At 51.8% G+C, this 15,370-nt stretch overlaps 1 protein-coding gene across 5 annotated transcripts in view; it reads left to right on the plus strand.

Annotated features, from left to right (window-relative positions):
* Positions 1-15,370, plus strand: part of hpn (hepsin) — a 79,404-nt gene that overhangs the window by 44,844 nt on the left and 19,190 nt on the right. For 4 of the 5 annotated variants that reach the window (XM_063038943.1, XM_063038942.1, XM_063038944.1 and 1 more), the window contains 3 exons: positions 67-209; positions 483-647; positions 1,536-4,834. In XM_063038943.1, coding sequence (XP_062895013.1) covers positions 67-209; positions 483-647; positions 1,536-1,574 — 347 coding nt within the window. In that variant the 3' untranslated portion in view covers positions 1,575-4,834. Of the gene's footprint in view, positions 1-66; positions 210-482; positions 648-1,535; positions 4,835-13,926; positions 13,973-15,370 lie in introns of those variants that run through there. The other variant, XM_063038945.1, reaches the window with a different exon arrangement.

Consider the following 15,370-nt stretch of genomic DNA (forward strand, 5'->3'; position numbering starts at 1 on the left):
AGATGTGTGGGCCAGATTTTGTGTGATGTATTCCCGTGACAGTGACAGTCTGGTGTTTGGGAACAGGCCATCAGTCGGACGAGCTCCGGGAAGCGGAGGTGCCCATCGTCAGCAACGCCCAGTGTAACAGTCCGGAGTTCTACAACGGGCAGATCACTCCCAAGATGTTCTGCGCTGGCTACAGTGAGGGCGGTGTCGACGCTTGCCAGGTGAGTGGGGTCCCGGCCTCTCCGGGGAGGGGTGCACACGGACAGACAAGCAGAGGCACGCAGATGCTCACGGAGTGGCAGGTTCTTCCCCTTCCCACACGCACACGCACACGCACACGCACACGCACACACACACACTCACAAATATACTTACACACTTGTACAGACCCAGACTTACACAGATACACACAAACACACCCTTACTGAAGGTGGACGCAGACACTGATGTGCAGGTACATACACAAACACTTTGACCATGGTCTGTATCCCCAGGGTGACAGCGGAGGACCCCTGGTCTGTCAGGATACCCTCTCAAACAGATCCCGATGGCGCCTAAGTGGCGTTGTCAGCTGGGGAACGGGCTGTGCGATGGCAACTAAACCTGGCGTCTACTGCAGGGTGACGGAGTACCAGTCGTGGGTGTATCGGGCAATGAAGGTATGAGCCACGGGGTAGTGGATACTCCCAAACAGAGTGAAACTCCCTCCGCACCATCCCATCACACACTCCCGGGGTCAGACACAGAGTGAAGCTCCCTCCACACTGTCCCATCACACACTCCCGGGGTCAGACGCAGAGTGAAGCTCCCTCCACACTGTCCCATCACACACTCTCAGGGTCAGACACGGAGTGAAGCTCCCTCCACACTGTCCCATCACACACTCCCGGGGTCAGACACAGAGTGAAGCTCCCTCCACACTGTACCATCACACACTCCCGGGGTCAGACACAGAGTGAAGCTCCCTCCCCTCTGTCCCGTCACACACTCCCGGGGTCAGACACACTGTGAAGCTCCCTCCACACAGTCCCATCACACACTCCCAGGGACAGACACAGAGTGAAGCTCCCTCCACACTGTCCCATCACACACTCCCAGGGACAGACACAGAGTGAAGCTCCCTCCACACCATCCCATCACACACTCCCGGGGTCAGACACAGAGTGAAGCTCCCCTCACATTGTCCCATCACACACTCCCGGGGTCAGACACAGAGTGAAGCTCCCCTCACATTGTCCCATCACACACTCCCGGGGTCAGACACAGAGTGAAGCTCCCTCCACACCGTCCCATCACACACTCCCGTGTCAGACACAGAGTGAAGCTCCCTCCACACAGTCCCATCACTCACTGCCAAGGCAGGGAACAAAGGTTAGTTCAAAGTTTGAGCATTAGGAAATGTTTCTGGGGACTGAACCCAGTGAAATGGAGTAAATTAATAATCGATTATGAACCCAAGGAAGCAGATTTTGGTGGATAGTTCTGTGTGGTGACAGTCTGTACAGTGTCTATTGTGAGTATTGACTTTTATTATCTTACATTTACAGATGTACGGTGAACTAAGAGGGATATACTCGATGAATTAAAGACTTTATTGTTAATTATTGGAATTATGATCTTTCACTATGAATATCATCTCCTGAGCTATACAAAGTTTGTATTTATATGTTTTGTATATTGAATCAAACAAGCTTTTCTATATTCTAAATCATCCCTTGTGTTCAGGGTTACTTGGAATCTGGTCTGAAATTTACAAAAAAGACCTCCTCTGCCAATCCCACTGAATGTCACGACTTTCCGAAATATTTTGGGTTGGTGTTGGAAGTTTTGTGTTGGTTAATGGGGCTCCAATTTTTTGAAAATCTCCTGACATCTGTGTCCTGCATGGTGAGGGTATTGTCATTGTTAGGATGGGGGTAGGAGTGATGACGGTCTTTCTGGTTTTAATAAACGACTAGGTAAGCTGTTTCCTGATGGTTGCTCTTGGGAGTTGGGATGAGGCTAGATGGTATTTTGTAAATTCTTCCAACCGTGCAGCAGAGGGATTTGGGAACATCATGAATGGGAGCGTTCCTTCGCCTTGTCGTCCATGGGATAGTCTTGAGTAGAGGCTTCCAGTGTTGACCCATTTGATCCCAGAATAACTTTGCTTGCCATTTCTCGATCCTGCACCCATGTTTTATTTTAGTCCCGGGATAGTTCAAACTGTGTGTGAAATCCTGGCCTGTTCGGGACGTAGGAGGGAGCCACAGATTTTCCTCCTTACTTGGAGACAGTGATTTCTGAAGTAACAATGTGGCAAAGGGGTGTATCTATTTGTAGGAGGCACACTGCTTACTAAATCAGAAATCCATATCTTTAACTTCTTATACAAAACATAATTTCATACTCACAAATGTACGTTTAACCAGTTAACAAATTTGCTGTCTTATCCACTGACCTCCTGCCTAGTTTAACATAATAGGAAGGAGGGGGTTAATCCACCCCCCCCGCCTCATATTACTGGAGTTGGGACAAATGATGTTTAACAGTGTGTTTAACTGGAACCTTGATTCTGGCTGCCGCTGGGAACACAGTCACCCCCATAAACTACAGCTCAGATCCAAACTACTTGCGAAGGAAATCTCTGTAAAGCAAAAAATGTGAAACGGTTTTGCACGGGAACAAGATCAGGCCCTTCAGCGCACAGTTATGCTGTACTATTTAAACTGGCAATTAACTGCCTAACGAAACTAATTCCTTCTGCCTATGCGACATGCATATCCCTCCATTCTCTGTGCATTCATGTGTCCAAGAACTCTCAAACACCCCCTTGGTATCTGCCTCCACCGACACCCCTGGCTGCACTTCATCACTGTAAATCCAGTCCCTCACCTCTCCTCCAAGCGTTCCCCCTCCCCCAAGATCAGCCCCAAGGTAAAGATGCTGGCTATCCACTCTACCTTTGCCTCCTATAATGTTATAAACCTCGAGCAGGACTCCTCAGAGCCAATCCAGGTTTGTCCAGCCCTTTCTAACAGGTCATCCAGGCAGGATCCTGGTTGCCGTTCCCACACCTTCTCCAGAGCCTCCGCACACCTCCTGTGACACAGTGACTGGCGTTGCACGCACAGCTCCAGGTGAGGCCTGGCTGCCGTCCCTGTTCGCCCTTGGGCCTGGAACCAGAGTTGCACCAGGCTGGGGAGTCCCTGGATAGCCTGACGCTGGGTGTAGTGTCGATGTACAACAGTACAGGCGGTTCAGCCTGTCCTCGCCATTCACCCTGCTCCGTCCACTCCCCTTCTGATTCCTATTTGGAACATGCCTTCGGCCTCAGGCAACCGACATGAGATAATTAACCCACCGGATTGATTCGAGCTGTCACACACTGCGTCAGTGACCTTGGCATCTGTGTGTGTCTGTATATGTGTGTGAGATTGTGAATGATGGGGGGGGGTGTGTGTGTGTGAGAAAGAGTGACCCCTCCAGTGATGTGTGTATGATACTGACCCAACCCCAGTGATGGGTGTGTGCGCTTTGCGGGGAGGTGGAATGTCTCTCGCAGTTAGAATATCTGCATGCCTCCCATCCCCATCTCTGTGTGTGATCCCTCCTCATTGTGGGCCAGTGTGTGTACGTGACCTGCCCCCCAGCCGTGACTGTGTAATCTTGTGTCTGAGGGACCCATTCCCCAGTGAGGGGGTGTGTGTGTGACTGACCCGACTCCAGTGATGGGGGTGTGTCTGAGAGAGAGACCGATTCCCCCCAGTGATGGGGGGGGGGCAGTGTGTGTGTGTGTGTGTGTGTGTGAGAGAGAGAGAGATACACAGACAGACTTGTCCCTCAGAGATGGGGGGTGTGTGTGTGTGAGAGAGAGAGCACGAGCGGTTTGTCACTCAGAGATGGGTGTGGGTGGGTGTGAGAGAGAGACGCATACCCTAGTGATTGTGTGTGTGTGTGTGACCTGTCTCCTAGTGTGTATATATGATCTGTCCCCTAGTGAGGGGTTGTGTGTGTTTTGGGGGGGGAGAACCAATTCTTCTGGTAATGGGTACAACCTAAAGTATTAAACTAATCAGAATTATAACACGATACAGTGCTGAAAATGCTCGGCTGGTCAGGTAGCATCTTGAGGGGGAGGAACATCGTGGATGTTTTGGGGTGCTGACCGTTCAACAGTTTGAAATGTCAAGCGTACAAGCCCACGTTCGTACAGGTGCAATGAAACCCTTGCAGCAGCATCAGAGTGTCAGAGACACAACATCCACAAGGTAATCATAAACGTACATTATACACAGTTTTTACAAGGACACAATTAGAACGAATATCCTTTGTAGTATGAGGTGGTCACTACACCGAGGAACTGAATGGTTGAAGGGAAGGAGCTGTTCCTGGATGTGGTAGTTCTCTACCTCCTGCTGATGGGGATCTTTGATGGGTGTGAGTGTGACAGAGACAGACTAGTCTGTACACACCGTCACACGCGACTCTTTGTAGTCACGCACAGGCTAGTTTTTTTATCCAGCACCCAAAATCCACAGGTTTGGAATTAATTATGGAGAAGATTTTTTTTGCACAGCTTTCTCTATAACTATTGCAGCACATTTATTCATTAGTATTTCTCGTGCACAAGTGTCTGATATGAATTAGGTGATGATTTTATTTGCACATGTTACTGTCTTGTCTCTGAACGAGACCTCAGTAATTCACTGGGAATTGCACTGTCTGTGAACTGTATATTTCTCAGTCTGATTTTTAAAAAATGTCATTGTTTAAAAAGAAGAGATTTTAGTATTAAACTGTTTGTCTGTGTGTGGTGCTGTTGGGAGGGAACATCTTGTTTAGTTCCTGCCACGGTGTTTCTTAGAATGGGACCGTTTACTGGGATATATTTATTCCCTGTGACCCCAGACTCTCTGATCACTGGTGGGGGGGGGGGGCGGTCACTCAGTGGTGTGGGGTGAACCTTCCCACCTCTATAATTCCCCCCACCTCTAAACCCCTCCTCTATCTCCCCCATCCCCTCCCAATCTGTGATTCCCTCCTTCCCCCTATGCCCCTTGTTATTCCCTTCCCTCCCCTACATATCCCCTCAGTGATCCCCTCCCTCCTCACCACTCCCTCCTCAGTGATCCCCTCACTCCCCTACGTCCCTCCTCAGTGATCCCCTCACTCCCCTACGTCCCTCCTCAGTGATCCTCTCACTCCCCTACGTCCCCCCCTCAGTGATCCCCTCCCTCCTGGCTGCTCCCCTGTCTGTGATCCCCTCCCTCCCCATCTCCCCGTCGATGTTCCTCCAGTGACTGGGGCTCGCTATTTCCCAGCCGACCTGCTGAGGTTTTCCCGTACCCGGTGTTGGTGGATGGCCTGTCCTCTTTCCAAATGGTTCCACTCCAGCTGGGATCCGTGTGGGAATGTGGCGAATGGCCCAGGAGTGTCCAATCACGTGTGAATGTGTCTGTGACTCTGCTGATACAAGGCACCTCCTCGCCTCTAACCTGCTCCTCAATATTACGTAGGCACCACAGCCAAGGGGGCTCACAACACCTCCACTTCCGCAGGAGGCTGAATAAATTCTGCGAGCCCCTGCCCCACATAAAACATTCCGCCCGGATGCATTACGGCTTGCCGCGGCAGCTGCTCCACCCATAACCAAAAGAAACTGCAGAGCTGTGGCCGCAGCTCAGCCCGTGTCGGAAACCATCCTCCCTGCCGTGGGCTGTCTGCACTTGAGAGCGTGACTCAACCCCCTTGGTAAAGCAGCCAATCTGATCAAAGACCCCCCACCCCCCACCCAATTCCTCCATCAGGGTGCCTGAAATCACGTACCCCAGGCTCAACGACAGTTTCTACCCCAGATTATTCAATAAAATACACTGTATGATTCAAGACCTTAAATCTACCTCATTGTCATCTTGCTCCTTATTGATGACCTGCACTACACTTTCTCTGCCACTATAACACTGTCCTGCATTCTGTCACTGTTTTATCTTGTCCCACCCCAGTGTATTGTGTGATGATATGATCTGTATGAATAGTAAAAGACAAACTTTTCACTAGATCTCTGTCCGTGTTCCAATCCTGGTCTGAGTCTCATTAGCCCCTTCTCCTCCAGAGCCCGTCACAGCCTTGGTGTCAACACGGACCAGAGAGCCAGGCTCCAGAGGAGAGGGCAGAGACTGCCCCCAGCATTGGGGCAGTGTGTGATCGAGTGTGGCATCACGGAGCCCTCGCAGAGTTGAGGCCAATGGTCAGTGGTCAGTGAGTTGGAGTTGGCCCTCGCACAAAGATTGGGGGTGGGGTGGTATGGTCAGTCATCGCAGTCCCAGAACGTCACTAGAGGAGATCCTTGTGGCGGTGTCCTGGGCCCCAACATCTTCAGCTGTATCATTGGTGACGTTCCTCATGTCAAGGTCAGACTGGAGATGTTCGCTGCTGACTGTCCCGCATTCAATCCCATTCACCACTCCCAAGGAAAAACACGTGGGCAATGCCACTCCCAGTAATGAATATGCAGGTCCCCTACACCCAATAATAAGTATGTGAACAACACTACTGAAAATACACATGTGGGGGATGCCAGAGGCTGCACATGAAGAGTAGGAGGAGATTTGGTATGTCACCAAAGACTCTAGTAAATTTTCTACAGATGTACGGTGCAGACCACTCTGACTGGTTGCATCACTGCCCAGAATGGAGGCTCCAATGCTCAGGAACACGTGAGGCTGCAGAGGGTCGTAGACTCACAGGCTCCACAGTGGACACAACCCTCCCCATCATCACGGACATCTTCAAGGCATGCTTCCTCAAGTAGGAGGCATCTGGCCTCCATTACTGCCATCAGAGAAGAGGTGCAGGAGGCTGAAGACCCACACCCAATGATTCAGGAACAGCTGTGCTTCCCCTCCGCTGTCAGATTTCTGAACCCATGACTACTACCTATCCGTATCTACCTATCCATGTGATACCTTCCCTCTTTTTGCTCCATTCATCCATCCATTCACCCGCCCACCGAGATGGAGTGTATGTGGAGAAGATGTTTCTAATAGTGGGGCAGAATTTCTCCGAATACAAAGATGTCCCTTTGCAACGGAGACGTGAAATTTCTTTAGCCAGAGGGTGGTGAATCTGTTTTCAGATCAAGTTGAAGTTTGTTGTCATTGGACTGTAGACATGTATACTGACAAATGAAACTCCCACACAGCACAGTACATGTAACCCCCACACAGCACAGTACATGTACCCCCACACAGCACAGTACATGTACCCCCACACTGCACAGTACATGTAACCCCCACACTGCACAGTACGTGTAACCCCCACACAGCTCAGTACGTGTAACCCCCACACTGCACAGTACATGTACCCCCACACAGCACAGTACATGTACCCCCACACTGCACAGTACGTGTACCCCACACAGCACAGTACATGTACCCCCACACTGCACAGTACATGTACCCCCACACAGCACAGTACATGTACCCCCACACTGCACAGTACGTGTACCCCCACACTGCACAGTACGTGTACCCCCACACAGCACAGTACATGTACCCCCACACTGCACAGTACATGTACCCCCACACTGCACAGTACGTGTACCCCCACACAGCACAGTACGTGTACCCCCACACTGCACAGTACGTGTACCCCCACACAGCACAGTACGTGTACCCCCACACTGCACAGTACGTGTACCCCCACACAGCTCAGTACATGTAATCCCCACACTGCACAGTACATGTACCCCCACACAGCACAGTACGTGTACCCCCACACTGCACAGTACGTGTACCCCCACACTGCACAGTACGTGTACCCCCACACAGCACAGTACGTGTACCCCCACACAGCACAGTACATGTACCCCCACACTGCACAGTACGTGTACCCCCACACTGCACAGTACGTGTACCCCCACACAGCACAGTACATGTACCCCCACACTGCACAGTACATGTAACCCCCACACTGCACAGTACGTGTACCCCCACACAGCACAGTACATGTACCCCCACACTGCACAGTACGTGTACCCCCACACTGCACAGTACGTGTACCCCCACACAGCACAGTACATGTACCCCCACACTGCACAGTACATGTACCCCCACACAGCACAGTACGTGTACCCCCACACTGCACAGTACATGTACCCCCCACACTGCACAGTACATGTAACCCCCACACTGCACAGTACATGTAATCCCCACACTGCACAGTACATGTAACCCCCACACAGCACAGTACGTGTACCCCCACACAGCACAGTACGTGTACCCCCACACTGCACAGTACATGTAACCCCCACACTGCACAGTACATGTAACCCCACACACTGCACAGTACATGTAACCCCCACACTGCACAGTACATGTACCCCCCACACAGCACAGTACGTGTACCCCCACACTGCACAGTACATGTAACCCCCACACTGCACAGTACATGTAATCCCCACACTGCACAGTACATGTAACCCCACACAGCACAGTACGTGTACCCCCACACTGCACAGTACATGTAACCCCCACACTGCACAGTACATGTAATCCCCACACTGCACAGTACATGTACCCCCCACACTGCACAGTACATGTAACCCCACACACTGCACAGTACATGTACCCCCCACACTGCACAGTACATGTACCCCCCACACTGCACAGTACGTGTACCCCCACACTGCACAGTACATGTAATCCCCACACTGCACAGTACATGTACCCCCCACACACTGCACAGTACATGTACCCCCCACACTGCACAGTACATGTAATCCCCACACTGCACAGTACATGTACCCCCCACACACTGCACAGTACATGTAATCCCCACACTGCACAGTACATGTACCCCCCACACACTGCACAGTACATGTACCCCCCACACTGCACAGTACATGTAATCCCCACACTGCACAGTACATGTACCCCCCACACACTGCACAGTACATGTAATCCCCACACTGCACAGTACATGTACCCCCCACACACTGCACAGTACATGTAATCCCCACACTGTGCACAAATAAATTAAGAAATAATAAGGTGTACGTCTATGAAAGTTCTCAGTCAGCCAGGTCATTGTGATTAAGCAGTAGTAAATCAAGGCCACTGGACTTTCTGTGCTGTCTCGCCGGCGTTTCACCACTCATCCGAGAGCCTTCTTCAGCTCTGATCCATGACGGGTGGCTTTCCGGCTTGTAAACTCTGAGTTGTTTAAAGTAAAAGCAATCAAATGAGGGTCGGTAAGAGTCGCAGAGGTAATGAGAGGGTCATTAGTCTTTTCTCTACATGAATGGAGGATACGAACTGTTGTGGAGACGCTGAGGGAGAGAGGTTAGGACTGTAACGTAAACTGATGGGTGGTGTCGTACCTCACCCCCTCTGTTCGGGGCTGGGTTTTCCAGTTTGACAAAGGTGACCTCTTTAACCCCGCTTTCAAACCACTTGCCCTCCCTGTCCAAAATTTACGGCACAACTTTAAAAAGTGAATACGTAGTATAACGCTTGTGGCGCTCCACACGTGCGGAGACCTGGGCGAACCAGGGAGTTCGGCGGTCCCCTGGTCCTTGTCCTAACGCTACGGAGTCTCCCGCTTAATGGTGGTGGGGAAGGGGGCGTCAAAGAGATTGTTGAACGGTCTGGGGGTGGGGGGGGGGGCGGCGGGAATCTGTGATAATGCTAAAGGCCCGTGTGAATGCAGCGTTCCTGATGGGTGAAAGAGAGACCCCGATAACCCTTTGTCGGGTCTTGTAGTTTAGTGCCACAGACGGCTGTGGAGGCCGACTCAGTGGGTACATTTAAAACGGAGGTTAAGTTTTTGATGAGTAAGGGTGCCAAATGTTACAGAGGATGGGTTGAGAGGGTTAATAAATCAGTCATGATGGAATGGCGGAGCTGAGTTAGAGGTCAAATGGCCCCAATTCGGCTCCTCCACTTTCATCTTTCCGATCTCTGATTCCGCTCCGGGTGTCTTGACTAAATCTGTTCAGTGAACGATGAGGGTGGACGTGATGTGTTGACATCAGACTGTGTTACAACACATTCGCAGAATATCCGGGGCTGTGCTGGATGTAAACGCAAGTGACGCATTTCACTCTTAGGTGTTAAATAAACCTGAATCGATCAATTTAAAATTACAAAGTACAGTCGTTCTTTAAGTATTGCGCTGTACTGCTGCCACCAAACAGCAAATTTCACGACATGCCCGTGATTCTGAAGGTTACACACACGTTCCCTGTGATACACTGCCTCCCCACTGCTGTTCTCTGTATTATTCACAATACTATATTGTAATGTTTTCCGGGTTCCCCTCTGTCGGATACAAGGGGCAGATGGGGGTCCAACAAGGGGACGCAGTGTCGGCTCCTTGATAGGTCTGTCTCCCTGTTCCTACCCGCCGCCCGTACAGCCGGCCTGGGAAACCGGCGATGGAAGCAGGAAAGGGAAGGGGAAGGGGAAAGCTGCCCACTACTACAGCTCAGCGGAGTGTAGACTGAACTGTTAGCATTGCTAATGTTGTTTGGGGCGCCCCTGTAGCACAGCGGTTGGAGCGGCGCTATTACAGCTCGGGCGCCCGAGTTCAGAGTTCAATTCCTCCGATGTACGTCCCCCCCCCCCCACCTCCCAGAATGTGTAGGTTCCCTACGGGTGTTAGTAGGTCATTGTAAATTGTCCCGTCATTAGGCGCCGTATCTCAATAAATACTAAATTAACGAGTGTCTTCACAATCAATCTCTCTTCCTCACCGTATCCTCAGTGATTCTCCCAATGCTCCAGGACACTGAACACGCGGGCAGAGTCAATGGGTATGTTTATCAGCTCTTGATTAGTAAGGACATCAAATGTTAGAGGCATCTCGTACCTGGCAAGTGTAACTGATAATTAAACAATCTTCAATTACAGTGACACAGCTTTAGACGGACGTTAAATACTGAAAGTAAACCCGGCCTGTAACTCTCCTCGGGGAATCTGTTATTCTATATATAATGCCCCCACCCCCGCCACACCCCAACACCTGGATTAGACCACCTCGGAGATCTGTTATTCTACATATAAACTTTAGACCCTTGCATGAGATCCCGGCCTGTAACCCATTCCAGGCACCTGTTATTCTATATATAATCCCAGCCTGTAACCCAATCCCAGGCACCTGTCATTCTGTATAGAACCCCTCCCCCTCCAACCCCTGGATTAAATCCCAGCCTGTAACCCAATCCCAGGCACCTGTCATTCTGTATAGAACCCCTCCCCCGCCAACCCCTGGATTAAATCCCAGCCTGTAACCCAATCCCAGGCACCTGTCATTCTGTATAGAACCCCTCCCCCGCCAACCCCTGGATTAAATCCCAGCCTGTAACCCAATCCCAGGCACCTGTCATTCTGTATATAACCCCTCCCCCGCCAACCCCTGGATTAAATCCCAGCCTGTAACCCAATCCCAGGCACCTGTCATTCTGTATAGAACCCCTCCCCCTCCAACCCCTGGATTAAATCCCAGCCTGTAACCCAATCCCAGGCACCTGTCATTCTGTATAGAACCCCTCCCCCGCCAACCCCTGGATTAAATCCCAGCCTGTAACCCAATCCCAGGCACCTGTCATTCTGTATAGAACCCCTCCCCCGCCAACCCCTGGATTAAATCCCAGCCTGTAACCCAATCCCAGGCACCTGTCATTCTGTATATAACCCCTCCCCCGCCAACCCCTGGATTAAATCCCAGCCTGTAACCCAATCCCAGGCACCTGTCATTCTGTATAGAACCCCTCCCCCGCCAACCCCTGGATTAAATCCCAGCCTGTAACCCAATCCCAGGCACCTGTCATTCTGTATAGAACCCCTCCCCCGCCAACCCCTGGATTAAATCCCAGCCTGTAACCCAATCCCAGGCACCTGTCATTCTGTATATAACCCCTCCCCCGCCAACCCCTGGATTAAATCCCAGCCTGTAACCCAATCCCAGGCACCTGTCATTCTGTATAGAACCCCTCCCCCGCCAACCCCTGGATTAAATCCCAGCCTGTAACCCAATCCCAGGCACCTGTCATTCTGTATATAACCCCTCCCCCGCCAACCCCTGGATTAAATCCCAGTCTGTAACCCAATCCCAGGCACCTGTCATTCTGTATAGAACCCCTCCCCCGCCAACCCCTGGATTAAATCCCAGTCTGTAACCCACTCCCAGGGATCTGTTATTCTATATATAACCCCCCCCCCCGAACCCCTGCATTAGATCCCGGCCAGTAACCCACTCTCAGACACTTGTCATTCTGTATATAACCCCCTCCCACCCCGAACCCCTGGATTAGATCCCAGCCTGTAACCCACTCTCAGACACTTGTCATTCTGTATATAACCCCCCCCACCCCGAACCCCTGGATTAGATCCCAGCCTGTAACCCACTCTCAGACACTTGTCATTCTGTATATAACTGGCCCCCCACCGAACCCCTGGATTAGATCCCGGCCTGTAACTCACTCTCGACGATCTGATATTCTATACTTAACTCTGACCCGCTGAATTAAATCCCATCCTGTAACCTACCCACTCCTGAGGATCTGTTACTCTATATATAAACCCCCTGAACCGCTGGATGAGATCCTGGCCTGTAACCCACTCCCGGGGATCTGTTATGTGCTTTCTAATTCCGGTGGTATTCCGGAGAATGGAGTCGGATTTGCGATGAAAAGGAGGCGGCGAGGGGTGTAGAGATCACAACATAAATCTTGTCATTCGGAGTATTCATTTCAACAGGTGAAGGAAGTCAGGGAAGAGGGTGAGAACTGGATATCCGCGGACCCTGGAAACTACAGATGTGCTTTGCTTTTGAATCCTGTGGGAGGGGCGGTAAAGAGGGAGCCCCGCGCTGTGGGAAGGGCGGAGGAGAGCGCACTCCTCAGCGGGAGGGGCTGGCGAGGGGGGAGCGCCGCGCTGCGGGACAGCAAGTATATCGGCGCTGGGTTCCCTCTCCTCTTGCACAGCAGGACAAATTTAATGGGCCAAGTGGCCTTCCCCACTGCCAATGTTATAATTTATCCAAAACCACATCCAGCGGTGAAAAGCGAGGGGAACTGCGGAAATCCCTCCGTTCGAGAGGATGGCAGCGTAGCTGGAATGAAGGCGTTGCTAACGTTGTACATACAAAGGGTTAATCTCCCTCCCTCCCTCCCTCCCTCCCTCTCTCTCTCTCTCTCTCTCTGTCCCTCGTCCCCGCCTCTCCGCTTTGGGTGTGGGTGAGAGCGTTTGTCGAGCAGAACTGTTGATCACTCTGTCCTCTCCCTCTCTTCCTGCGAGTTTAAAATCTTGCTGCTTCCCCCTCCCGCGTTGGCCGGAGCAAACATATTTTCGTAAGTTTTAAACCCTGTTGCGCCTACATCTGGAATCGAGTCTGATTTTTTGCGTCTTGTTTTTCCCGTCTGGGGCCTATATTTTATAAGGGAACCATTTTCTTTACGTCCTGTTTTTTGGGGGGGGATCCGTGGACTGTTTTGAATATTTTTCGGGTGTGTAGAACAGTGAAATGTGAAAATTAGTTCATAATCCCATTTCCGAGGGATTTCAGAGTAACTATTAACCGGATCGGTGCTACAATGAGTGTGATTGAGTGTGAGTGTGAGAGAGGGTGCGTGTGCGTGCGTGTCTGTGTGTTTTCCCAATGGAAAATGCCTGGAATATTTTAAGTTTACAAGCCACCACAGTACTCGCCCGATCGCTGCCTCTTGGGAGTAGGATTAGGCGCTTCTTACAATTCAATTCACTCCTAGAATGTGTTTTTGTTGGGGTGGGGGCGATGCGGTGAGAGTTTTGGAGGGTGGGAGGGCGCGGGGAAAGTTGCGAAACTTTGCTGGATCTGGGGGTGTTGGGAGGGCGAGGGCGGTGAGTGACCTGAGCCGGGTCACGGTCGGAGGGGGAAAGTTTCCGTCTCGGTGATACCTCTCCTTGTTGGACGCAGGACACCATGTTGGGAGCGCCGGCCGGCATCGTGGTTCTCGTGGCTGGTGAGAGACCGACTTTATCCTTCTTCCTTTGCGCTGTTTGTCTGTTGATGTGAGCGACTCTCTTCCCCCTCACTCCCTCCGCAAACATCACGTTTCCCCGTCTCCCCCCCCGCCCCCATCTTGCCCCCCCCTCCGTTCCTGTCTCTCACTCCCTCCCCCACCCTCATCTCTGTGACCCCCACCGGCCCTTTCACCCCTCTCCGCCTCTGTGACACCCTCTGGTCCCGACATACTCTCTGTGACCCCCCCCCCCCAAACCTCTCTTTGGCCATCCAGGCCCTAAACTACACCTGTCCCTCTCTAACCCTAGAACCTCCCTCCCCCCCGCTCCCGCAACAGTCCTGGGACACCCTGACCCAGCACCTGGAGGCCGGTTGTCAGGCTGGGCTGGGCTCGGCAGACGTTAGTGCTCTGAGGAATGTTGACCTTGGGACTTGTTGAAAAACACTTGGCTCTGGGCCCTGGTTTTATGGTCAAAAGAAACACTGAGTGCACCTGATGCCTTTTACGATTTAATGAGGCCCCTAAGGAAGTCAGGCGATCTCTTCCACGGCGAGGAAGTGCTCCTGATAAATGTACAACCCACCATAGGCTTTATGGGGCTGTTCACCTTGTACAGGAGGAAAGGTCAAAGACAAGATCTGCACTGTGGGGCTGGTCCGAGGTCTAGTATGCACTTTCTGGGTAGAATGGCCTGCGGCGTTAAGTTGGGGAAATGCGGACTGCCTCTTGGGGCCTCAGTGACTCGATTGGTTTAGAGAGGCTGTGGAATTTGTCGCTGCAGACGGATGAGAAGGCCAAGTCATTGGGTGTATTTGAGCCAGGGTTTGATAGGTTCTTGATCAGTTCAGGGCAGTCAGGAGAATGGGGTTGAGATGGATAATATATATCAGGTGGAATGGTGGAGCAGGCTAGATGGGCTGAACGGCCTTGTTCTGATCCCATGTCACGGTTTGTTCTGTGTAGGGAGAGTGGGTGGAGGTTATGACGGAGGTTGTGAAGTCGGGAGATTTCGGAGCTCGGGGACTTGGCAGCTGAGGCACAGCACCAGTGTCGTACAGACAGAGAGGAGGCAGGCAGGGAAGGAGGGGGCGCCCCATCCAGAACCCCCTTCCAAGGCAGGGAGGAACTTCAACATCCTCCCTCCCCACCTGCCATCACTCACACTGACGTTGGGTGGTGGGATCTTGCTGTGCACACCTGTCCCATTACGGTCATCACTTTTCTGGTTTAAAACCAGAACCTGTGCCCATTGACGTGAGAGAGCTGAGGGGTGGGTGGAGTTTGGGGAATGGGAAATACTGGAGGTGGGGAGAGGGGGCAGTGGGGTCGAAGCTATGTCTGTTCCCTGCAAAGGTTCGTCCAGCATTCGAGCTGGATTGCACGTAAAGAGGCTCT

The sequence above is a fragment of the Mobula hypostoma genome, assembly GCF_963921235.1.
Source record: "Mobula hypostoma chromosome 8 unlocalized genomic scaffold, sMobHyp1.1 SUPER_8_unloc_1, whole genome shotgun sequence".
NCBI lineage: Eukaryota > Metazoa > Chordata > Chondrichthyes > Myliobatiformes > Myliobatidae > Mobula > Mobula hypostoma.